The sequence below is a fragment of the Hyperoodon ampullatus genome (assembly GCF_949752795.1).
Source record: "Hyperoodon ampullatus genome assembly, chromosome: 1".
Taxonomy (NCBI): domain Eukaryota; kingdom Metazoa; phylum Chordata; class Mammalia; order Artiodactyla; family Ziphiidae; genus Hyperoodon; species Hyperoodon ampullatus.
In genome coordinates, this window is record NC_136914.1 from 201,327,344 (window position 1) to 201,351,621 (window position 24,278).

General features: G+C 48.9%; 1 protein-coding gene across 9 annotated transcripts in view; it reads left to right on the forward strand.

Moving 5' to 3' along the window:
• Positions 1–24,278, forward strand: part of PAX2 (paired box 2) — a gene marked incomplete at both ends in the record, with an annotated part of 77,911 nt that overhangs the window by 15,246 nt on the left and 38,387 nt on the right. For 6 of the 9 annotated variants that reach the window (XM_079715369.1, XM_079715370.1, XM_079715371.1 and 3 more), the window contains 2 exons: positions 16,220–16,305; positions 17,798–17,917. In XM_079715369.1, coding sequence (XP_079571495.1) covers positions 16,220–16,305; positions 17,798–17,917 — 206 coding nt within the window. Of the gene's footprint in view, positions 1–16,219; positions 16,306–17,797; positions 17,918–23,485; positions 23,555–24,278 lie in introns of all 9 variants that reach the window. The other 3 variants (XM_079715368.1, XM_079715364.1, XM_079715365.1) reach the window with 1 other exon arrangement.

Genomic DNA, 24,278 nt, shown 5'->3' on the forward strand with positions numbered 1-24,278 from the left:
CGCTGTGCATGCACGCCCGCACGCACGCAGCCTTCTCGAACGTAGAGAGAGCCAATCGCTCATGAGAATAAACAAATGTCCCTTACAGGGAGTCCTTTAGTGCCCTGATCCCTCTGATAAAAGTGGGAACTCTAAATGCTATTGAATGGAACGATCTAAAGTTCCTATTTACCAAAACGTAAATTAAGCTGAGTGGAGAGAAAACCTGGGCAAGAAAAATCATTTGGGTTTATCAGTAGAGGAACTGAAAGATCGCTGTGCTGCCCTATGGCTAGGGAAGTTGTAAGTAGCATTAAAAAGTAGAGAGGGAAAGAAAATGGAGGTAGGAGAGATGATAAAAGGCAGAGCACTAAATCACAAACGGGGGTACATGGGCAAAGTCACAAACCGGATTTATGTCAAGCTTTGCAAAATCTACGGCTTGGACTGACAATGCGTAGACATACTACGCACACAGGCGTGAGGCATCTGGAGAGTGGATAAGGCCATGTGGGTATGAAGGTGGATTGACCACAATGTGAGCTGTCTGTGCCGGGTGCTGGGACTGATACATCAACTCCTCCACACTGCGATCTGATGGGGTAGGGTTCTGTAGACAGCCAAGGATACAGCCTTATGTGGTTTTTAAAGGTCTTTGAGCACACGAGTCTCTTGTGAGCTGGATCCACGTTCTAATGAATCTCCAAGGCAGCAACCCATTCCCAGAACGGAGTCTGCTTGACTAGTTTTGTCGAATAGCTGCTACCCCTGTCCTCTTTAGTCTGTTTTATTCTGGGTTATTCTTTTCCTCTTTAGTGTTCACTTAGGTCTCTTGGAAATGCATGAGCACTTGCTGACAAACAGGTTAATGACTGTGGCAACTCCCAAACATCTGGATGAAAACCCAAACCTTCAGTCAATCATCTCTAAAGATTATCAATATGATGCCAAATATCTGGGGATTTAGAGATGTCCACATTATTGATTGAATTTCTTAGTTTTTACCCAGGCACAAAACCAACTCCTGTTTTCATTTCATTGGTGTTTCATTTCATTGGGAGACACCCGTTTTCAGAGGGAAATATTCTAGGAAACAAAATGTTGTGGTTAGGAAGCATCTTTGATGTATTTGGGTCTCATTTCTGGTTTAAAGGGAGGCTGGGCTTGGCCTGAAAGTCAAATGGAGAGCTGGTGGTTGGGATCACTTAGTATCTGAGCAAGCATGGCTGATAGACTCTTTCCCCGGAAAGTTGGTTGGGAGGGCAAATCACTTTGTCCAAAGAAAGCTTAAGCTATCCGATAGGCCTGGCTTCATAAGGGAACCCACTTTGCTATCTTAAGGAAGTATCAGTGTTCTTAATAGATATGGTCTGTCCTTCATTTATTCTTCCATTCATCCATTCAGAAAACCTTTGCTGAGCACCTAGTATGTGCCAGACATAAACCTGTGTGGCATAGAAAACATAAGAAAGTGGGCTCTGGGAAGTGATTGCCAGAGTTTGAATCTAGCTTCCCCACTCACTGGCTATGTGGTTGTGGGTAAATCTCATATCTTCTCTGGACCTCAGTTTCCTTATTCTGATCTAATATGGGGATAATCATGTAGCTAGAGCTCTGTCATAGGTTCTCATGAAGGTTGAATGAGTTATGCCGCATAAACCTGGCAGATATCAAGTGCTCAATAAATGTTATTATTATGGCAGTAGTAATAATCAAGTTATGTGTCTGCCAGTGTACGTGAGTTCTGGCTCGTGCGTGCATAAACACTGAAATCTTTTAAATAAGAAAGCTCGAGGAGCCAAAAGGATACTCTGTGAACAGAACTGTGTATCATGAATGCCATTGAGAATTATGGTCCACTGTGAGCCCAGCTGGTTTTAGGAAGGGCGCCTGCTCTTTGTACTTCCAGAAAAAAAAAAAAAAGGAACCTTTATGACTCAGTTATATGACCATTGAACAGAATTAGATAATTGCCCCCTTTGTCCACTTTTTTTTTTTTTTTTTTTTGCGGTACGCGGGCCTCTCACTGTTGTGGCCTCTCCCGTTGCGGAGCACAGGCTCCAGACGCGCAGGCTCAGCGGCCATGGCTCACAGGCCCAGCCACTCCACGGCACGTGGGATCTTCCCGGACCCGGGCACGAACCCGTGTCCCCTGCATCGGCAGGTGGACTCTCAACCACTGCGCCACCAGGGAAGCCCCCTGTCCCCTTTTTTTGAGAGCCCAGCCTCTGTGTATGTGTGTGTGTGTGTGTGTGTGTGTGCGTGTGTGCATGTATACTTCTTATGACTGTACACTCCTTCTCTGGGATAAGGCTATGATTGCTTGAGGAGTTGAAGGTTGGCATTTTCTGGGCTTCATGGCATTTTCATGCGTTGTGGTGCTTTGCATTTTGTGGTTTTTTAAAAAGATAAAATGAAATGGTAATGGGAAAAAAATCCTTATTTGATGGGTTTGAAGGGTTCCTCTGATGCTTAAATGTCATAGAGGGGAGAGGACAGGGAGGTAAACAGAAAGAGGAGGGGAAAAGAGGAGAGAAAATGGAGATAGGGTAAAGGATGAAGAAAGAGGAGAGGAGCAAGTGAGCAAATATTTGACAGATTCAAACCAAATCTGTCTACTGTGGCCCCGCATATCTGGATATTCCAGGGAAGCATGGGAGATTGATCATCATTGCAGTTATTCCATTGCTAAAGGATAAAAGATTTTTTAAAAATTCAGGAGAAAAATTCACTTCTTCAGTGTAATGGCTCAAAGTAACTGAGCTCTGTGAATTCTCCTATTTAATCTGTGCCCATGAGCAAAGATGAAAATGGATGTTTCCTAAACTGACAATATATTCTGGTTCACCATCTTTATGGGAAAGCTTGTGGAATAAGGCTGAGGCCCCAAGTTCTCCCTGCCCCTTGGGCCTAGTTATGTAACCAAGTCCAGCCCAATGGACTTCTGTAAGGTCCACACCAAATGCCTTAACATTCACTCCTATTCCTTTCTTATCTCTTCCTTAGTTCTCAGTTTAATGCCTAGATTCTTTTACTTCTCATTGACACCTATTAGCTGGTAAAGGTCCTGATTTTTAAAATTAGAAAGTAAATGATTTTAATGAGTTAAATTTGAATCCTGACAGCTCAATCATCCTTAAATATTTTTTTATAATTCCAAATGTATAAGGGCCACCATGTTTCTTTCTGCCTATTCATTACCACAGTGCTGGGTATAGCCCTCTGTATGGAGATGGGTAGTGGTGGATTCTTATCAACCCCCAACCCCCCCAACACTGTCCACATGGACAGAAGCCCAAGGAGAAAACTACCCCCTGCCTTCATGCTACCTGACTGCAATTTTTGCACTTCTCTGCTTAAATCACACACATACACACACACAACTTGATTCATCTTAGATTTTATTCACATTAACACATGTGGTTATACACACACATAGGCCAATCTTATGGCCACTTTACTTGGCAAGTCCTTATGTTCATAACAATAATAGCTAACAAGTGCTTACTGCAGTAGGAACTGTTATAAGCATGTTAAGTATATTAATTGATTTAAGCCTCATAAACAACCCCATAGGGCTTTATAGTATTGTTTATAGATAAGGTAACTGGAGTACAGAGAAGTTGAATAACTCATTCAGGTCACAGGCGAAGTAGCACAACTAGGATTTGAACTCCTGCAGTACTGGCTCTAAAACTCATGTGCTTTTCCACTACTCCATACTTCATATCAACTTTGGATCAAAGGAAGTGCAGGCATGTGTGATCTCTTGAGCAACTTTGTATATTTTGAAGTCTCATGCCAGGGAGTACACGTATTTATACGTGTACTTACAAGCTCAGAACTGAGACACTGCACCTAGTAGAAAGTCATGCCTAGTACAAGCTTCTGTACTCTTCCTGGTGCATGTGTGTGGCCCTGTGAGTACAAGCCACAGCTGAGCCACATCATCTGGGGATGCTGGGAAGGAAGAAGATGCCGATGGCCAGAGCCACAGAGTAGAGTTAACTGGGGATTCTCAGAACTAGAGTTCATGTTATTCCCATTGGGATTGGGGAGTTTAGCCCCATCCATCCTCCCGTAGTCCCACCAGGGAGCTAGACTTTTAACAGGATTGGGTTTGGCCCTGGGGCTTAACTCTCCAAATTAGGCAGATATAGGGAGGGTGGCACCAGAACCTGTGTCACTGTGGTAAGGTCAGATCTGTTCCAAAGAGCAGGGGCAGCTTGCTTCCAAGAACAATAGAACTGTGCGAATGGTCATCAAGAAGAGATTGGTCCTCCATCTCTAGAATCCTCCTTCTGGAAAGAAGCAGTGCAAACGACCAAGCCAGAGCAAGCTAAAAACGCTAAAGGATGGGTCTTCTCACACACAGCCACATCAAGAAAGCAATTACCGAATCATACACCACCACCCAGATCCAACATCATTACTCAACCCACATCACCAAGGAGACACCCATTAACCTAATCTCTGAGACATACATTACGAAAAAGAAAGATGCTGATATGATCAACGAACACAATAATTCAAAGCAGAAACACAGACATTGCCACCAAACAATACTCAAATTCCTCCAACTCAGTGTTACACAAAGTGCAGTCACCTTGATACAATACCACAAAACACCAGGTAACAGACCTTAAGCCAGCTGCTGGAATGTGTCAGCAATACATGGTACCACACAACACAATTCAAGTGCTCCATCCCACAGGCACACCCATGCCCAAAGGCTGAAATCATGTGGCCTCCTGAGCGAGAGTAAACACTGGTCAGGCATCCACAGAGATGGAGCCAGCAGTGCAACACCCAGCCCTCCTGCATACCCAGCAGAAAAGGATCACTGCCACAGCCTCCCCAAACCCAGTGCTCTCCTGGTCCCCAGCACAGTGCAGCCTGCCAGAAAGCAGCAGCGCCATTCCATCTCTCCAGCAGGTGGATGTGTCCAGACCATCACCTCCAATAAAGCCTGTGGGCTCTCGGTGCTAGTAAGAGAGTAAACTGTCCCCTGAGCCTGCTTCCTGAGACAGGACAAATCAGCCCTTTCCTGCTTGGGGTTTAGTAAGACTTCGCCATTACTGAAAATGACAGTGCTCCAGGGATGGAGGGCAGGGGGGGCTGGGGTGGCCTGGGAGGGGGCTCACCAAGCTGGGTGCAGGAATTCCCCTTCCTCCACCAAGCACTGCCTTCTGTGGCCATTCCAGAGCTGAAGCCCTCTTGCTGGGTGTTCACTGAGTATCGATTCAGTCTGCAAGCAATTTTAATATTTCTTCAGGGACTTTCCAGCAACAGCACAAGTCATTAATTCACCCTCCCAAATTGCTTATTCAATAGCAGGAACATGGCTCCTGAATAAAGTCCCAGAATTTATGTGACTCGCACGAGTCAGGAGGTCAAACAACTGTTATGGAGCGAAGTTAAAAATCCAAATAAAATATTGACACTTTTTTGGGGAGGGGGAGTAAAGGTATTTAAAATAGGTTTTTGTTGCAATGCCCCCAGGATAAAGAATGGAAGGAGACTGAAGACAAGTTGGAGTTTATAAAATCAATGGAATTTATCGCACATCTACTTGGCATTTAATAATTCTCTCATTTCCACAGTCCCCCACCCCCACCCCATCCTGGCCATAGACAGAAAGATACACAGGTATACAAATGCACATTTATGTACATCAATATTGGTGCACGGACCAATATAGAAATGCAGTTGTGATGTGAGCGTCTGAAACACCTTGGGAAGGGAACAGTGATGAGTGTGGAGTCATGTATGACTGTGGCTTACAGATTTGAAAGGCATAACTGGGCAGAAATTCATGAGGGGACTTTTGATAAATATATCCAGTATTATAAATCTTGAATCAATGCATTAGAGCAGACATGAATATAAAGATGCACTAGTCATAGAAATAGTTTCTAGAAACTGAGAAACACATCTGTATTCAGTATTGCCACACAATCATGTACACGATTTGGAAAGTAGATAGATAGATATAGAGAATTTAGAAAAATCTATCCCCCAAACCTACCAATGTATATAAAATACAGTGAAACCTTAGTCACTTAACCTAAAATTGAGGTTAACACAGACATGATCCTTATCAAATACAGCTACGGCACGTGCACAGGAGAGGGCAGGCATGTTTAGAATCACAGCTGCATGCAATCTCTGTTCATTGTCTACATATACATTTGCACAGTTGTCCAGATCTTGGATGTGAAAAGACTGAAAAAAAATTGTTTATGCCCAAATAGTTAATAAACACAAAGAAATATTAATATAGAAATTTCCAGAAGAGGTAACATGGTTCAGCCTACAGACATTGGAGTCACAGACCCAAAGTCTGGCTCCAGTGCTATTAAGCACATGACCTTGGACAAGTTGCTTAGCCTCTCTGTTTTCTCCTTAGTAAAATAGAGAACACCCCTATCTGATAGAGTTGTAGTTAGATTTGGATGAGAAAATGCATTCATTATAACACCTGTCATAGAATGAATATGAAATAAATGATAGTTATTACTTTTACTATTTTTACATGCAACTCTTCTATTCAGACCCAGTTTCTCATAGATTCTACCATCTGTTCTTGTTACGACTGACTTATTCTACCCAGTGGTTAGCGACATGGGTTCTTGAGTCAGGCTCCTAGGTTTAAATCCTGGTTCTGATACTTAACAGCTGTGTGACCTTAGGCAAGTTACTCAACTTCTCTGAGCCTCAGCTTCCACTTCTGTAGAACAGGGATAATAGTCTTCATAAGAAGTTGTGAAAAATAAATAATCCATGTAAAGTACTTTGCAGAGTGCCTTGGCACATAGTGAACATATATTAGTTCACTATGTCCCTTAAGATTGTTATTGTTATTATTAATAGTAATAACATTGATTTGCTATTCAACAAATTGTTTTTAAGTACTTATATTATGCCAGGCACTGTTGCTAGGTGCAGGAAATACAATGGTGAGAAAAATAACCATGACATGTGCACTTGCAGAGCTCAGAGTCCAGGGGAGGACTCACTGTGAATTGAGTAAGCAAGAAAACAGGTTTCAGCTCTGTGCTGGACTGTAAGTGGAGGAGGGGAACAGAGAGAAATAGATTGGAAAACCAGGGCGGAGCCAGATTGGGAAAGGTTCTGAAGGCCAGGCTGAGGAATTTTGAATTTATCCTGTAGGTAATAGGAAGCAATTGTAGGCTTTAGCCACATCGCATTCTTTCAGGAACAGACACAGAGAGACGAATGGATTGTTTTTGAATACTGAAGCAAGAAGGTAGGAGGTGGGAGTGGCCAGAGGCAGGGAGGCCAGGCAGCCGCTAGCAGGCCCCAGCTTGGCTGCTGCTGAGGACCCCTTCCCTCTAGGCTCCCTTCTGCTTGCAGAGGGAGATGTGCCTGTGGAGGGAAGGGGAGAATGGACAGGGAGGACTTGTCCCAGCAATGAGTCTATAGCAGTACCCCTTTCCCCATCATATTAGGCAGTCTTCTAGCCTCTGGACCATGGGGTGGACAGCTGGTAGACCCCAGCTCTAGCCCAGAAGCCCTGACAGATGAGGGCAGGGCTGGTGGCGAGAGGAGCTAGTCCGGTCACGCTCTGGGCTTGGCATGCACCGCAGACTGGTTTCCAAATGGTTAGTTAAACACATTGCCCCTTAATTTTTAAACCTATGCATATCTTGAATTTAAATCAATCCATATGCTTACCATTCATCATATAAACCATCGCTATTGCCCCCTTGGGCCAGCCCCATGGCCCATCTAGCCTGGTAAATTGTATCTGGCCTGGGCTCCCAGGGACACGTGGTAGAAGGATTATCATCCTCAGTGCCAGTCTTAGAAGGTGAAATTGATGCAGAAAGTATTCCTGGTATCTAAGGAACCCACTGGAAATCTGTCAGCCTGGAAGCTACCAAAAACTATTTTGAAATTATTTTTATTTGTGGCTTATAGTTTAGTTTCCACAGAGGAACTGAGAGCCTCTTGAATTTTGGTAACTGTGTCCGATGGAGTCAGGGTTAGCAGACGGGGGGTGTGGGTTGATAGAATATGAGGAAGGAACCTTCTGTAACTCACCAAGACATTCTCCCAACTCTCTCAAGGATGGTTTTCTTACCCCCTGGCTTAAGCTAGTTTTCTCAAATATTAGAGAGTTTAAGAGTAATCTGTAGAGTTTGCTTAACTACAGATTCCTGGGCCCCACCACCATTAAAAATTCTAATGTAGAAGGTCTGAAGGGGGCTCCAGGGCTTTGCATGTTAGCATGCACCCCAGGGGATTCTAATGCAAGTGGCTCAAGGACAGTAGTTTGAGGACACCTTTCTGTAAACTTTTAGGTAGGACTGTCATCTCTTAGAGCTCAGTTATGACCTCTGAGAAGCAACAAAAGAGACAGAAACTCTTGACATGTTTGAGGGGAACCCTGGTAACCTCGGAACCTGTGTATTCCAGTTATATCCTGCTACAGCCAGAATGGAAGGTCCTGCCCATAGCCTCCCCTCATCGGCAGCCATTCTCATGCACAGAACCCTGCCTGCCATACGGTCAGTTGTCCAAACTGAAACCCGTGAGTGGGTGTGGGCAAACAACTCTAAACTCTGCACAAAACGTAGAGCCGGGGCCTAGGAAAGCAGAGTGCATGTGAATCACTTCCGGGCTGCCAGGGGGGAAGGCTGGGTGGCTGTTGCTTCCTTTTGGTTCCTGTGAGGAGGAGGTGGTAAATTTCTGTTCTTCAGTCCTTGGGATGTACAGAGGGGAGATTTCAGTTCCTTAGAGTTCTCAGGAGTAGGGAGAGGTAGGAACCATTTTGGGAAGAAGGAAAATTTTCCTGAATAATCTATGAGATCTCACTTGAGGTTCTGCCATGAAAAGTCTCCAGCTGTTTTTGTAGCTCTGATTTGCCTCAGGGCAGAGCCAGGGACACGTGCCTGACTAGGCCGCTCTCAAAGGCCTGAGTTAAAGCAATTACCTGCATTCTTGTGTAAAATATCCTTTGCTGAGGCAAATATCATTTTGTCCTCTTGAATGATCCAGCCTATAATACCCAGGCAGCCTGAAGTCACTGGCAGAGGCCCCTCCCACCATCATCTTGTTTAATGGGCAGTGGGGCCAGCTAGTCTGAAACATTCTTCACCTTGGAGTTCCTTTGATTTTCTCAATCAAGAAAGAGTTTCCTGGACTTCCCCGGTGGCACAGTGGTTAAGAATCCGCCTGCCAATGCAGGGGACACGGGTTTGAGCCCTGGCCTGGGAAGATCCCACATGCCTCGGAGCAACTAAGCCTGTGCACCACGACTACTGAAGGCCGTGTCCCTAGAACTCGTGCTCCGTCCGCAACAAGAAGCCACCGCAATGTGAAGCCCAAGCACCGCAATGAAGAGTAGCCCCCCACTCGCCTCAACTAGAGAAAGCCCTTGTGCAGCAATGAAGACCCAATGCAGCCAAAAGTAAATAAATTAAAAAAAAAACTTTCCCCATACCAGAGATTAAGTATTTTCTGCCAAGACTCTAGAAGTAGGCAATTTAAACTGATTTATACATGTATACAACACATGTATGTTAATACTTGACTTCTTGCCCCAAAGACTCTTTGAGCAAACCAGTGATATGACTGGGCCTGAGGCCAGCCTGCTAGGAAGTAATTCCAAAGTGGAGAAGGCAGTCTGTTCTAGGCAGCTAGACAGGATTTCATGGGGACATGCTTGGAGATCCCATGTGGATATCACACTGTCAGCAGCTGGTTCCAGCAGGTGGTATACTCCCATTTTATAGAGGGGAATGCTGAAGCTCAGGGAGCCCCTTATCCTTTGTTTCTCAGAACACAATAGAGCAAGAAAATAGAACCATAGAATCTTGGAGTTTGGATTCTGGGCTTTTGGGTATCTCTCTCCTGGAGGCAGTGTGGTTTCCTGGTTAAGGCTATGGGCCCTAGGATTAGTCTGCCTGAATTCAAACCCCAGATTGTCCGTTTCTTAAATGGGTGACTTTAGGCAATTTATCATATGTTTTATCTGCAAAATGTGTCATTGGGAGGATTAAATGAACTACTTGAAGCGCTTAGGACATTGCCTAGCTCATAGTAAGTACTCAGTAGACAATGGTTTTTTATTACTGGAGCCTCCACTAAGGAAGCATTGCTTCTAGAAATCCTGACCAGCCTAGGCCTGGAAATGCTGCCACCTGACTCCCTCCAAGGCGAGCTGTCTGAAGTCACCTCAATGCTCATAGGACCTCTTCTTGTCTCCACCTCGGGGAGTTTTTGCACACCATTTATTATCATATAATATAGTGCAATATAATATCATACATAACATAACATAATATGATGGGTAGGTTAACCTGGAAACCCTGAGGTGGACAGTGGATGGATGGATAGATGAATAGATACATTTGTACTAAGTATACATACATTATATCATTCTATTGATTTGTAAAAAGTTCCCGGTCTGCCTGGCTGTAATGAGATTTTTGAACTTTGCGTGGCGATCAATGAGAGGAATATTATTGGCCTGGAGAATTGATATACCTGCTCTCAGTGGCTTGTTCTGCTCCCAGGCTGCCCCGGCCCCCCAGGTGTACGATTCCAGCAGACACTTAACCTTTTTTACAGTGTCATCAGGCTAAAAGGAATCTAATAGTGACACGGGACTTGTGCTCAGCACTCTGCCACTATTGCTTTCCTGTCACAAATAATTTATAGCCTTCTATTTCCATCCCCGAGCCTGCACCCCAGCCCTGCCTCCCACTTTCCCCCAGCTCCCAGGAATCAATAAGCTCACACAGCCACAGTGGGACTTCAGGGTGCAAAGAGACAGACAGACAGACAAAGGGAAGGGAGACAGGGAGAGGGGCAGAGACAGACAGGAAGGGGAGAGAGAGAATGCAGCACAGAGGAAGGATGAGAGGAAGAGGAGGAGAAAGGAGAGGAGGGGGGTGGGAGGGGGGGAAACCAGAAGAGGAGTGAAGACTCACCCCAGCGCTTTCTTAGAATCGAGAGTGTCTCAGTTTCTTCATGAGTTTAACAAATTGTTAATAGGAGACTCATTACATGCTTTCATGCTAACTCACAGAGCTGATGAGACTGTTTTGATCTCCAACATGGTGGGGAGTGGAGACCTCCGGGGAATTTAACCAAAGAGGGAGTGACTTCACCTGCCTTGTCATCCTTTACTCTAAAGCTCTGCCACAGCCCCCTGGCATCTCTGGGGTCCTGAGGGAGCTGCTGCTCATACTGTCTATGGATCCTTCCCAGCGCCCCCAGGCAGAGGTCCCCAGTCTGTCTTCCCAAGAGTCTCTGATGCATCTCTTTTGGGGTGAGGTTATGACACCTGCTGCTGCTGTTTCCTGTCTTCTCAGTGCTCTTCCCAGGGTCCCTGCAGCAGCTGTATTGACCAGGCTGGGGCATATTGGCCTGAGAGGCCTCCTTGTCTGCACCTGGCACAGCCCCTCCATAGAATGCAGCCAGTCCTGGGGATCACCCATAGGAATAATAATACTAGTAGTTATTATTATAGCTAGCATTTATTGAGCCAAGCATCATACTAATCATTTTACATGAATTATCCTATTTAATCCTCACAACAGTCCTACAAAAAAAAAAATTGGTCATGAAGAACCTAGGGGCAAGACAGGAATAAAGACGCAGACCTACTAGAGAATGGACTTCAGGATAGGGGGAGGGGGAAGGGTAAACTGGGACAAAGTGAGAGAGTGGCGTGGACATATATACACTACCAAATGTAAAATAGATAGCTAGTGGGAAGCAGCTGCATAGCACAGGGAGATCAGCTCTGTGCTTTGTGACCACCTAGAGGGGTGGGATAGGGAGGGTGGGTGGGTGGGAGGCAGGGAGACGCAGGAGAGAAGAGATATGGGGATATATGTATATGTATAACTGATTCACTTTGTTATGAAGCAGAAACTAACACACCATTGTAAAGCAATTATACTCCAATAAAGATGTTAAAAAAAAGTATCAGAGCTGGGGCTCAGACTCAGGCAGGCTGAGCCCAGAGCCCATCCCCTTTTTCCCTTTGCTCTTCTCATACTCCTGTGAGTGTGAGATTCTAAGTGCCTGCAAGGCAAAGCCTAGGAGTTTCTCTGGAAAGGTGAGGGGGAGAAAGAGCATCCCTGTCAAGGAAAGCACGCTGGCAGGAGAAGTGGGGAGCAGGCACGCTCGCAGGGCAGTCTTTCTGTGGAAATGGGAAATGGCACCTCCCAACCCCCGGTAAATGGGCCCAGGGCTCCTGACTGTAGCCCCGCAAGGATGCATGTGTGGGAACTTGACTCTCCAGGCCAAACCTGTTGGGGGCCATGGTGGCCACAGATGTGTCTGGCTGTCTTTTGGGGCCAAGAATGAAAAAGAATTAGAGAAAGAGGAGGAGGAACAGGGGCCAATAGAATCAGGCAGTCACACAAAGCAACCTCTTTATCCTTTTAACCCTTAGTGATATTCCTATTAGTCATTGGGTTTGTGTATGGGACGCAGGAGGGCAATGGATGACCATAACATTTCCACAATCCCGGTTCTTAAATTTCCTGAGATCACCGTTGGGGACTGGTGAGTGTCCACTTCCTGGGGGGCATGGACGGGCACCAAGAGCATTAGTAACTCACAGCAGGCACCCTGCCCAGCTCCTCTCCCATGCACCACCAAGCTGCTGTCAGGGAGTAGTGATTTTCCATCACTTGCTGCCTCAGCTAAAACTGCACCAGCGCCCCAGGGGTCAGAGGCTGTGGGTAACAAAGACAGCAGCTCCACAAGGCCATCCAGTTGTCTGTCTCACCCAGCCTCAGTCTTGGGGTTCCCTCAGTCCAGAGCCCAGAGTCCATCAGCCCTCATGTCAGAGCCACCCACAGGCCCACTGAGATCCCAGAAGCCTTTTGCTGCAATGAATTAGGAGCAGCTGCTCTGAGCTGCTCAGCCTCCTTCTAGACTTTTCGTGTAGACCAGTCTACACTGCCCTTAGCGACTGTCAGGTCTTTCCCATTGTGATCATGCTCCAGACCCAGAAGCTTTGGGCCACCTCACCATGTGCCATCTCTTGCTGCCTCGTCCCTGTGGCCGCTGTTCCGTTCTCCCCTTGTTCTGCCTTGTCTGGCAATCGTCCACATTCTCTCAGGCAACTCCATCCTCTCCCTCTTTACCAGTTCTTTCTCCTCAGCCTACAGACTTATCCAGGTCCTTCCTCCCCTAAACAGCCTTGCCTCCACTTAGCTGCCACTTCCATCCTCAGCTTCCACACTTTTCTCTCCTTTTCTACACACTTCTGAAGTAATAGTCTATGTTCACTGCCTCCCTCTCCTGCTGTCCACTCCCTAACCTCTTTTTATCTGGCTCCTGCCTCAGTTGCTTTGTTGAGGCCACTCTCCCAAGGTCACTAGTGGTCACCAAAATTCCCAAATCCGTGCCTCTTCTTATTCCCAATTCCCTTCAATCTTTATGTCACCATGGATGCTGTGGATTACGTTCTCCTTCTGGAAATGTTCTTCTCTGTTGACTTAGCTAAAACTGCCTGATCCTGGTTCTGCCGTTTCCTGTGTGACCAACTCTGACCCTTGTGTAAGGTCAGGTTCTTTTCCTCAGCCTCTGATAGTAGATGTTCTCCAGGGTCTGCTCTTTAGTCCTCTCATCCCAGCCAACACTTCCTTCCTTGATAATCTCCTAAATCCATATCTACTCTGCCAGCTGGTGCACGGCCATCCACCTGGACACTCACCTACCTCCTCAAATGTTCATGTCGAGGACCAACCCGTCACCTCCCTGCATCCCTCTTCCTGACAGTGGGACAAACCACCAGCCTTCCAGTTACACAGAACTGGGGTTTTAGAGCCATGGTTGACTCCATTTAGTTGCCAAATCCATCTTACAAATTCTTCCTTCTCTTTTTTTTTTTTTTTTTGTTCTTTTGGCCACGACGCGAGGCTTGCTGGACGTTAGTTCCCCGAGCAGGGATCGAACCTGGGCCCTTGGCAGTGAAAGCATGGAGTCCTACCCACTGGACTGTCAGGGAATTCCCTTTTTTTTTTTCTTCCTCCTCTTTTCTGAGGCCAGCTACCTATGGCCTTGTGCCTGTCTATTGCTTTACCTGCATCGGTTTGCACATGTCTCCTTTAGTTTAAAAATCACTCATGGTTGGGCTTCCCTAGTGGCACAGTGGTTGAGAGTCCGCCTGCCGAAGCAGGGGACACGGGTTCGTGCCCCGGTCCGGGAAGATCCCACATGCCGTGGAGCGGCTGGGCCCATGAGCCATGGCCGCTGAGCCTGTGCATCCGGAGCCTGTGCTCCGCAATGGGAGAGGCCACAACAGTGAGAGGCCCGCGTACTGCAAAAAAAAAAAAAAAAAAAAAAATCACTCATGGCTTGAGATTCTGTAAACCTGGTTCCTATATACTGGGGGAAGTCTGACAAAGTAACAAAAAGCACACATTTTAAATACTGCATTCCAACTCTGCCCTAGCTGGCAATGTGATCTTGAGTAAGCTCTTTAACCTCTGTCAGCTTTGGTTTTCAGTCTGCAAAACAAGGATAATAGTATTGCTTTGGAGGTTGTTGTGAGAATTAACAGTAGTATATATATACTGTAATATAAATTGCATATAATGTTGGCATATAATAGATGCTCGATAAGTGGAAAATCGCTAGTATCATCATTACTTCCAAGTTTTCAGCCTTATTTCCTCTTACTCCCTTACATCCCTCCACCGTTCCTGGCCTAGGCATTAGCCCCTAACCCAGCGTGACCACTCGGCTCCTGTGCTTTGCTTCTACCCTCCTCCACCATCTGCTTCTAATGCCCTCTTCTCCACTTCTTTGTTCATCTTAGAATCATATTGGTTTTTTTTTTTACTGGGGAAAGAGACCTTAGAGATTCTGTAGTCTAACCTCTTTACTTTATAGCTGAAGAAACTGAGGCCCAGAAAAGGAGAACGATGAGGCCAAGGCTATGTGGCCACTTAATGGAAGACTTGGGGCCTCAGCCATGAAGCCCAGTGACTTTTCCACCATCCTCTGTGCCTCTGGCTCCTATACATGTGTGTGTATATATATTCAGCCTTACTCTGCTTTGAGGATCAAGTTCCACCTCCTCAGTGACTTCTTTCCCATTTCCCCCACCTGCAAGGGGGATGACGTCTCCCCCACATCCTCCTGGCACTTACTGCCTGGCCCCCTCGGGGTTACTTAGCTTTCTCGGGGGATGTGTCCTCCCTGCCCAACTTCATTCCTGGCCCTGGGAGGCAGGGGCCTTGTCTCTGTTGCCTGCACGTAAGTGTTCTAGTCCCCTCACGGCTTGTGACTCACCTGGCTGGTTGTCTCACACTCCTCTCTGCAGGGAGAGCAGCGCCTTCAGAAAAGTGGCTTCCAAGGGCACCTGACTGACCAGTGGGTGGAGGAGAGTGTTCCTTGGTCCTGGCCCTAGGGTTGGTCTTTTGTGTTGCTGAGCCCTGCGTCCTTGGATCACTAACAATCCCCAGCCCTGGGATGTTTGATCTGGATTCCCCCCATTCCACCCCAACGGAGTGCATAGGGAAGGTACTAGGCTTTTCACCTAGCCTGGTAAAGAAGGTGTGATCCAAGTAAGGCCTCTGAGAAGGAGGCCAGCGGGCCAGCGAGCTGGGCAGGGACAGGGCTTTGACAGGTTTGAGAGCCCTAAGCGGGCTCAAGGAGCTGCTCAGGGCCTGACACCTGGCAGAGGGACCAGTACTGTGTTGGAATCCTGGAGATGAAAGGATTACCTGTGACCCAGCCCTTTCCCTGGCTACTTCTCTTTAGCTCAGGAAATGGGGAAATCTCACCCCCTCCCTCGGCTCTGGAGGACTGTGATACAGTCCCAATAGGAAAGCCAGCTCCAAAATGATCAGACTCCTCTCGGAAGGAGATGTGTGTGGTTGAGGAGGGAAGGATGGACAGCAAGTCACCAGGGCAGCCCCCACTCCCAGAAACGGGAAGGATGCTGTGCTCTACTCGCTCTGCTGCCCGATCCTTGCTACCAAACATCAAGCTGCAATTCACGAATCACACAGCAGGACAGAATGCAGACTGTCTCTGCCCAGAGCTGTACTAGGCTGGATCACAGAGCCAACAGGAGGGCAAGCTCCTGCCTTGCAGCAGTCAGAGAGGGCAGGGGTGCAGGGAGCAGATGGGTGAGGAGGGAGCTGAGCTCAGGGGAGTGCCTCTGCAGGACTGGGCTGCAGGTGACCAGGGCAGGAGAGGGCATGTGATGTGTGATGCTGTTGTCATGCTGTTGCAGGATCATCCGGACCAAAGTTCAGCAGCCTTTCCACCCAACGCCGGATGGAGCTGGGACTGGAGTGACTGCCCCTGGCCACACCATCGGTAAGAGGGCTCAGGGAAGGGGGGAAGCTGAGCCCCCTGAGAGCTGGGAAAAGCAGCTCTGCCCGTGGGAAATGCCCACCTGTCTGAGGTCCAAGGCCTGTGCTCTCCCTGGGCTCCTAGAGGCTAGGGATCTTCCTGGGAGACTAGCTCACGAGGCCTGCTCTCTGCCTCCTGTGAGCATATCCTCAGAGCTGCCTTGCCTTTATCAGTCTGTGTGTCTGTCTCTCTCCCTCCATTCCCTCTAACTTTCCTTCTCTTTCCCATCCTCCTTCTCCATCTTTTGTTCCCTGTTCCTCTGTCATATCTACTTGCTTACTCCATTTTTTGAGATTCTCCTCCTCTCTTCTCCCCTCCTCTGCCTTCTTCTCTCCTCTTCCTTCCTCTCCTCTCTGTCCGTATGGCCCTGGACCTGTTCCTCTGTCTCTCTCCCTCCCTCCTCATGGCTTCTCTCCTTTTGACCTGTCTCTCTTGATCTGTTTGTCTGTCTCATCCGCTCAGTAATTGTCTGCCCCTCTCCAACCTCCTCGTTTATTGACCCTCGCTCACAGCCTCACAGAGACATGACCCAGGTCCACCAGAACACCTGCTAACAGCCCCGATCCCCCCCACACACTATCTTCCCTTTGGCCCAAGGGCGCTTGGTGCTGCTGAAGCCATAGATGAGGTCTGGGGCTTTAGGGGCTGGGATGTGGTTAAACTTCTCCTGCTGCCCCTCTTGGCAGCTGTCCCCTCTCTCTTGACCAGCAGGAAGTAGAAAGCGCTGGTCCCAGCCCCCCTGGAGTTGGCAGGAGTGCTGTTTACTAGGCCTGTGTTACAGCATGTGCTGGGAGGGAGGGCTGGGCCAGGCTGTACCTGAGCTGATCACTGCGGAGTGAATGTGTTCACTATTCTGTGCCCTGAAGGAGAAATTAGGAACTTCTCAAGTGATTTCAAGACCAGAAGCAACTGGGGGAGAGGAGCTCCACACTCCCGGGGAATATCAGGACCATTCTTGTGTCTCTAAGAGACTCAGATCGGCCTTAGAAAGCCACACTCTAAATCAGGACTGGGAAAGACTCCACCCAGGAGACTAGAAACAATGGCCTGGGGTTTGTTTAGAATGATTTGTCGGGCTGGGGATAAGATAGGATGAGCTGTGCAAGGAGGCATCCTAGGAGCTGTGTTCTCTGCACGACCGCTGAGTCGCTTGCTTTCTAGGTTGAGTCAGCTTTTGCTGTTTGCTGAACCCACATACTCAAGGAGTGAGTGAAATCTCTAGGTCTGCAGAGAAGGCCTGGGGTTGACTGGTCCCCACTCAATCCAGGGTGGACAGCAGTGAATAGCCTAAACTGTATGAAGCAACGCGTTCCCCCTTAAACCTCAGAGGAAGGAGGGGACTATGGGCTCCCCATCCCTCCTCATTTCCTCTGCTTCTCTCTGCCCCCAGCCTTGGGGCTTTGGCCTGCGATCACAACTGCTATCCTGATGGCATTTCCTCCTTACTCTCATCCAGTTCCCAGTACGGCCTCCCCTCCTGTTTCCAGCACCTCCAATGATCCAGTGGGATCCTACTCCATCAATGGGATCCTGGGGATCCCTCGCTCCAATGGCGAGAAGAGGAAACGTGATGAAGGTAGGGAGGAGGGAAGAGGCTTGGCTTCCCCTGTGCATGCTTTGTCCTTGGACTCAGAGCTCCGGTTTCGGCCTAGCCTCGCAGCTGCTCTGCTGTGAGATCAGTTTTAGTAGCAAAGCCCGGGTCCCCCCACTACCCTGCTGGCTCCTGGAGAGAGGGAGGCAGGCTGCTGGTGGGGCCATCAGTTTCACCATCTGCTCAGCAGCCCCGACTGCCTCACCTTCCGCTGGGATTCATCCCGAACATCCCGGTGGGATGCCAGGAGGGAAAGCATGAGCCACGGACCATGGGAAGGTTTTGGAGGTTGGGGGACAGCTGGTCTCTGACCTGGGGATGAAAAGCCAACCTGACTTGTCCTCCTCTGATCTCAACCCATCAGAAGATGGGGGAGTGTTGTCATGTGCAGCTGACCCTAGTGTCCTTTCTCTGTAACACGTGGACCCTGGGCCCATTCAGACCACTTGGGGAGCTGGGCATGGACCCTCTCTGCTCTTCTCTATGGGAGGAGACACCCCGCCAGGCTCCTTTCTGGTCCTTCCCCTCATTCCCTGTAACTCCTCGGGTACAGCTAGCTATTAGGCAAGGAGTTAAAGGGTGAGGAGATGAAGAGGAGGAGCAGGGAAAGGAAATCAGGGGAGAGAGTGGTGGAGATGAACTTGAAAGAAGGTGTTTTTCAAATATTATGACATTAAGGGTCCCTTGGTGACCATCTGGTTCTCTTTTGATGCATGAGGCCAGGACGCAGGGCTGGCAGGCCCAGACAAAGGGAAACACCAGTGTCTGGAGCCTGCTTCCTGCCCTGATCTTATGGTCCCTGCTGGGGAGGCAGTAACTTCCTGGTCTAGGAAGGACATATGATTTTAAGGGTATCTCCCATGAAATAGACAGAACCCTCTAAATATGAACATAGGGGGGTGACCAAATATCCCATTAGTCCAGACAGTCCCAATTTATGCCTTTGTCTCTACGCCTTGGCCAGTCAGCATCTCCTTTTTCTCTCAAAAATATCCTGTTTGGACAGTAAATCATGTTGTCATCCCAAGCACAGACAAGCCCTTGATTGGGGCAGCTCTAGAGGGTAAGGAACAGAGAAGAGAGACAAAGCTGAGATTCCCTAGACCCAGGCTGAGGGAAAAGAGAGTGTGAGAGCCCCGGCCTCCAGCAGAAAGGACAGCATGTAGGAGAGGCCTGGGCCTGGCAAGACAGTGATGACCTGGGGCTGGCCTCCTTCCAGAAGCCCTAATGGCCTCGTTTCACAGGAAAACAGCTTGTCTGGCTCTATTTCTCCTTCTTCCAAAATATCCAAACCCATTTGGCTGCCACGGCCTTTGCCACTCACTAAATTTCATTGTGGTTGTTTTGGCGGCAGCCACTGATGGGCAGAGGGGTGGCTGCATGAAAGGGCCTAAGTTTCAGTTCTCCCTGGGGGTTTCCCACACTCAGGCCTTCGCCAAGCTCCCTGGCACTCTGAGTGATCTGGAAGATTCTGCCTCAGAACCTGAGGATTTCTCCTTTAACCACCAGCACCTGTGAGATGACCGGGGGGCCAGGAGAGGCCACAGGACCCCCTTTGTCCTCTCCCCTATTGGTCTGCGGTTGGGGCCAAGGGTGTCCTCTGCCTCCTGGGCTCCTGTGGGCCGTGAAAGGAGCTGGGGTTAGAGAGTCACTGGCCTGAGGCTGCGGCCACTGCAGATCGGGCCCGGCTGGCCCAGAACAGAGTACTCTCCTCTCTGAGCAATTGATCACATTCATTGTTTCAAGTCAATTCAATTCAGTCACCCTTTCCTGGGCATCAGTCACAAGAAAGGCTTGGTGCTGCTGTAGGATCCCAGAGCGGAACAAGATATGATTCTTGTCCTTAAGGAGCTTACAGTCTAGTGGGGCATGTAAGACACGTGAGTCCAGAGAGCAGAAAGGCCCATCAGAGATCTAGATATCTGTGTTGTGATGGAGGTCTGGGCTGCAGGCCATGGGAACTCAAAGTGGGGAGGGAGTGAACCTCCAGGAAGGGCTGCTCTTTGAGGAGGGGCCTGAGGGATGGACAAGGGGCACGGTTCAAAGACAACGGTAGTTGAAATTCTATCGGACAGACTGAGCTTTGTGACCAGAAGACACTGTGCTGAAAACACAGGGGTGCTTTGGCTGGGATGAAAGGGCCTGAGGGGAAGTCGTGGCAGTAAAGCTGAGCAGAGGGGTTAGGGTCACAGGAGAGGAGACCAAGACGGGACCCTATAAGGAGTTTGGACTTTTTCCTGCAGACGTGAGAAGCCACTGCAAGTGTCTGGGCAGGAAGGGACAAGAGCAGGGCTGGGCTGGGGAAGACCCTCCTCCAGGAGAGTGGTGGTGATGGCAGTGGGGAGACATCTCAGGAAGCAGTTGAATTCTGGGTGAGGGATAATGTCAGCCTCTAAGTTTACTCTTGCTGCTTAAATACTTACCCACAGGCCTAACCAGTTGGCAAGAAGGATCAGAGACCCTGCTTCTTTTTTTGGGGAGAGGGTTCTTTTGCCTTGACTCACCCCTTCTGACCAACCCCAGGCCAGATGGAGCTGTCCTTCCCCGGGTGGCGGCCAGAGCCTATTAGGGAGGCCAGTATTCCATGACCACCCTCCTACCCCAAACACACACCACCACACACACACTTGATCCATCGGACCCAGGTGGAAAGGCAGGGGAAAGGAAAGGCTAGAGCAAAGGCAGACCTTTCAGAGCCCATTCCCCCCTTCCCCCATTCTGGGTGCCTCCAAGCAGCCAGGCCCAGTTTGCATTAGGGAGCAGCTCAGATGATTAAGAATAGGGGAGATAATTATGTGTCAAAATGATGTAGCCCAACTCTGCAGTCAGGCCAAGGTAGCACAGCAGCTGGCAGGCCGGTCGTAGGAGGCAGCCTCAAGCATGGGCTGCACAGACACCCAGGTGTATCCTTCAGCTACTGGGCCAGCACCACAGGCAAAAGAGAGAGCTGACTCGGGTGATGAGGGACGCTGGGATGGGCATGGGGATACATGTCAAGGGACTAGACCTCAAGGGAGTGGAGGGGCAGGTCTCTTTCCAGGTGGACCCTGTACCCCTGCCAGGCTGGCTGGATTTTGGCCCCACCCACTGGGGCATCTCCCTAGAAGTGTCATAGCCCAGGGGTGAGCTGTGAGCCTCTCTGTCCTCAAGGAAGCCACTCCCGCTCCTGCCTGTGGGTACAGTTCGGCCTATTCTTCAGCACTAACAATGTAACGGTGGTGGGCATTAGCGAGGACAATCACTGCAGCGTGTGCTGGCATTATTGGAGACAATCTCAGCAGTAGTTATTGGTGTTCACAGTGATAATACCCAGAGCATTATTGGCATTGGTACTCAGAATATGGAGAGCGTTATTAGTATCTGCAGCAATCAGATCTGTGGGGACATTAGTGAAGGGCCGATCAGCTGTGACTCTGGGGAAAAAGGAAACTGACAGTGGCTGTGAGCCTGCTTGAGACGCCCTCTCATGCTTTGGGCTTTGGAAGAATGGAAAAATCCCCAGACTTGCCTTTAAGAAATATGCTAGTCAAGAAGCTTTGACCTCCCCTCCCCGCAAGAGTCCAGGAGGTCCCAGAATGAGATAGGTAGACAGACCAGGGACAGATGAGGAAGTTATGTCACAAAGCACCCGGCAGACAGGCTGTCCATCCGTCTGAGAAGGTAAATCCCCGTTCAGTACCCTGCTAAAATCTTTCCCTCTTCTTGGCTGCAATTATGGGTGAGTATATTAGGGTCCTTTGAAGGAACACTGTTTCCCCGAATGTTGCGTGCCCTGGCTTATGTGGCTGCAGGATAGGGACTTTTGTATTTTTTTAGGCTGAAAGACCTAAGTCCTTTACCTTCACCCAGTTGCTTTTGGCTGTGGCCTAAAGCATTGCCATCCATCAGTGTTGTTGAAGGCTAGAGCAATTACATAACTTGTCCAAAAATCTGAATGAAGTCATATGTATGAGTCTTTTGATCTGTGTGAGGGGAGGTGTGTTGGTATCATCCTTTGATGTGTGGGATTGCGGGGGGCCGTGATTCTGCCTTCCATTAATTAGGTGCACAATGAATTGTGCAGTTGAGTGGTGCCAGCCCGGTGCAGTTGTACGTTTGCGGGCAGGGCAGCCTGCGTGGCTGCAAACAGCCGAGACCTGTCACTGCCTTTAATAGCTCCCTTCTGCTTTGGATGAAGCCGTAACTTCAAGAAGTGGTTCATTTCCTTAGTTTCCCCCCAAAAGTCCCCCAGTGGGTTGCTCAGATTTGACTTGGAGCAAATGAGGGGATTAGGCTGTGGGAAGGAGCAACATCTGCTCTGTCTAGGAGCCTGGGCTTCAGGCAAGAGAAGGCTGCAAAGACCCCCACGCAGAAGAAGGATTCGGGGTGGAGGCCAACAGGCAGTCCCGGGAGCACAGCAGGGATGGGCAGTGTGGCTCAGTGGGGAAGGGGTCTGGAGGGAGGCGCAGCCGGGTGTGAGTCCTAGTGCCTTGGGCAAGTCACTTAACCTTCATCAGCTCAGTCTTCTCCTCTGTGAAATGGAGATGGTGATGGTACTTACTTCACAGGGATGTGGGGAGCACTACGCGAGATCATGGAGATGGAGGTGAGCCGACTCCATCTCGGAAGATGGCTCGCTGTGTGTCTGGGGAGGAAGGCATAATTGGCAGGTTTATGTTTCAAGGGGAAATGAAGTTGTGTCAGAAAGAAACTTTTTTGGGTACAGCCTCTCTCATCGTGGTGCAGCTCCTTTTAAGTAGGGCAGCCTAGGGAAGCTGATGCTGGGATAAACCGACCTAGACGGGACCAGGGCAGTGGGGGAAAGAGATGAGCCTCCCGTGTGTGACTGGGAGGACCTCTGTCCATCTCTGCTTGCTCATCCGCTCTGCGGTTATATCCACTTGGGCCGCATGTCATCTCTTATTAGCCTCCACAGGCATTTTAGATGTGGGTAAATAAATACGGGACCCCTTCTTCTCTAACACGGAGGCATCCCTCCCTCTATCCATTGCTGTGTATTTCTGCTCCCACATGCAAATTTATTTATTTACCTTGGGAAATGTATGTTTGTTTTGTGGCCACATGTGCTTTTTTACATGGGTTATGCAAATGTGGGTATTGTGTGTTCTCTACCTTTCTGAGATCGTTGGGTGAAAGGGGATGCAGAACTGCATTGGGCAGGCATGCAGTTTTCTGGGTAGTGTATGCACTCGAAGAGTTGTTCAAATGTGAGCAGGTGCATGTCCATGTCCCTGTCAGCAGCTCCAGGGAGCTGGGAGAGCTCTAAGCCAGGTCTGGGTGTGCTAAGGCTGCATGGTCTTGAGGCATAGGTTCGCGTATGGAATTTTGCCCAAAGGGCCCTGTAGGCATCACCCTGCATTCTGTTGGCAAAAGGATGGGCTGTCCTGATCCTGCCTCCAGGGGTGGACTGGCCCCCAAGGCAAAGGAGACTGAGACTGGGAACCCTTACAGAGGAACCTGGTCTCCCAACCTCAGGGTTTTTCGCCCCTCCCTGGTCTTCAACCTGCCTGTCTTTCACGCGATCTCTCAGTGTCTGTCTCTTATTTGCTCTAGTCGAGGTATACACTGATCCTGCCCACATTAGAGGAGGTGGAGGTTTGCATCTGGTCTGGACTTTAAGAGGTATGGGGGCCAGAGGGAACATGGTGCGGGGACCAGGGGAAAGAGCCGGGGGTGGCCGTTAGAGAGTCTTCAGAGAGTGGGTTCCTAAGGGCCAGAGAGCAGAATAGGAGGAGGTGGCCCAGGATTCCACTGGGAAACCAAGAGGCTAACAGAGTCTCAGGGCCTGGCTCACTTCCGCCTTGGGCTACTGCTGGGTTTGGGGGCTGAGGCCCCGTGGCCTGGAGGGTCAGGCCCTCAGTGGTTGGGGGACACTTTTTCCAGCCCTTGGAAAAACAAAGAGCAGATCGGGTAGTAAAACAAAAGCAAAGGAGACCTGGAAACACCTGACAGCCCTAATTCATCACGGCCCAAGTTTTTTCCTGTGTTCCCATTATATTTGTTTGTAAAAGTGGAAATCAATTTTGAAGGTAATTTTCTGGAAAGAATGGAAGGGAGGTGGGAGGGCCGGATAAGGCAGAGATGGTAAAAGGAAAAATTTAGGCCAGGCACAGCCCAGGGGCAGCTCTTGGCAAGGTGAAAGAAAATTGCATATTCAATCTCCATCCATGAATCTCCCTCACTGCTGCCCGCCTCCTGCTTGAAAACAATGAAGGCTTTTTCCCAACGCTGGGCAGGGCCTCGGTATCAGCCTCACTTTAACTTCAGGGTCATTAATTCCCTGATTATTGAAGGAGAAGAGAGGGTTGCAGCATCAATTCCAAAGGCACCCCCCCATGTGATCAGG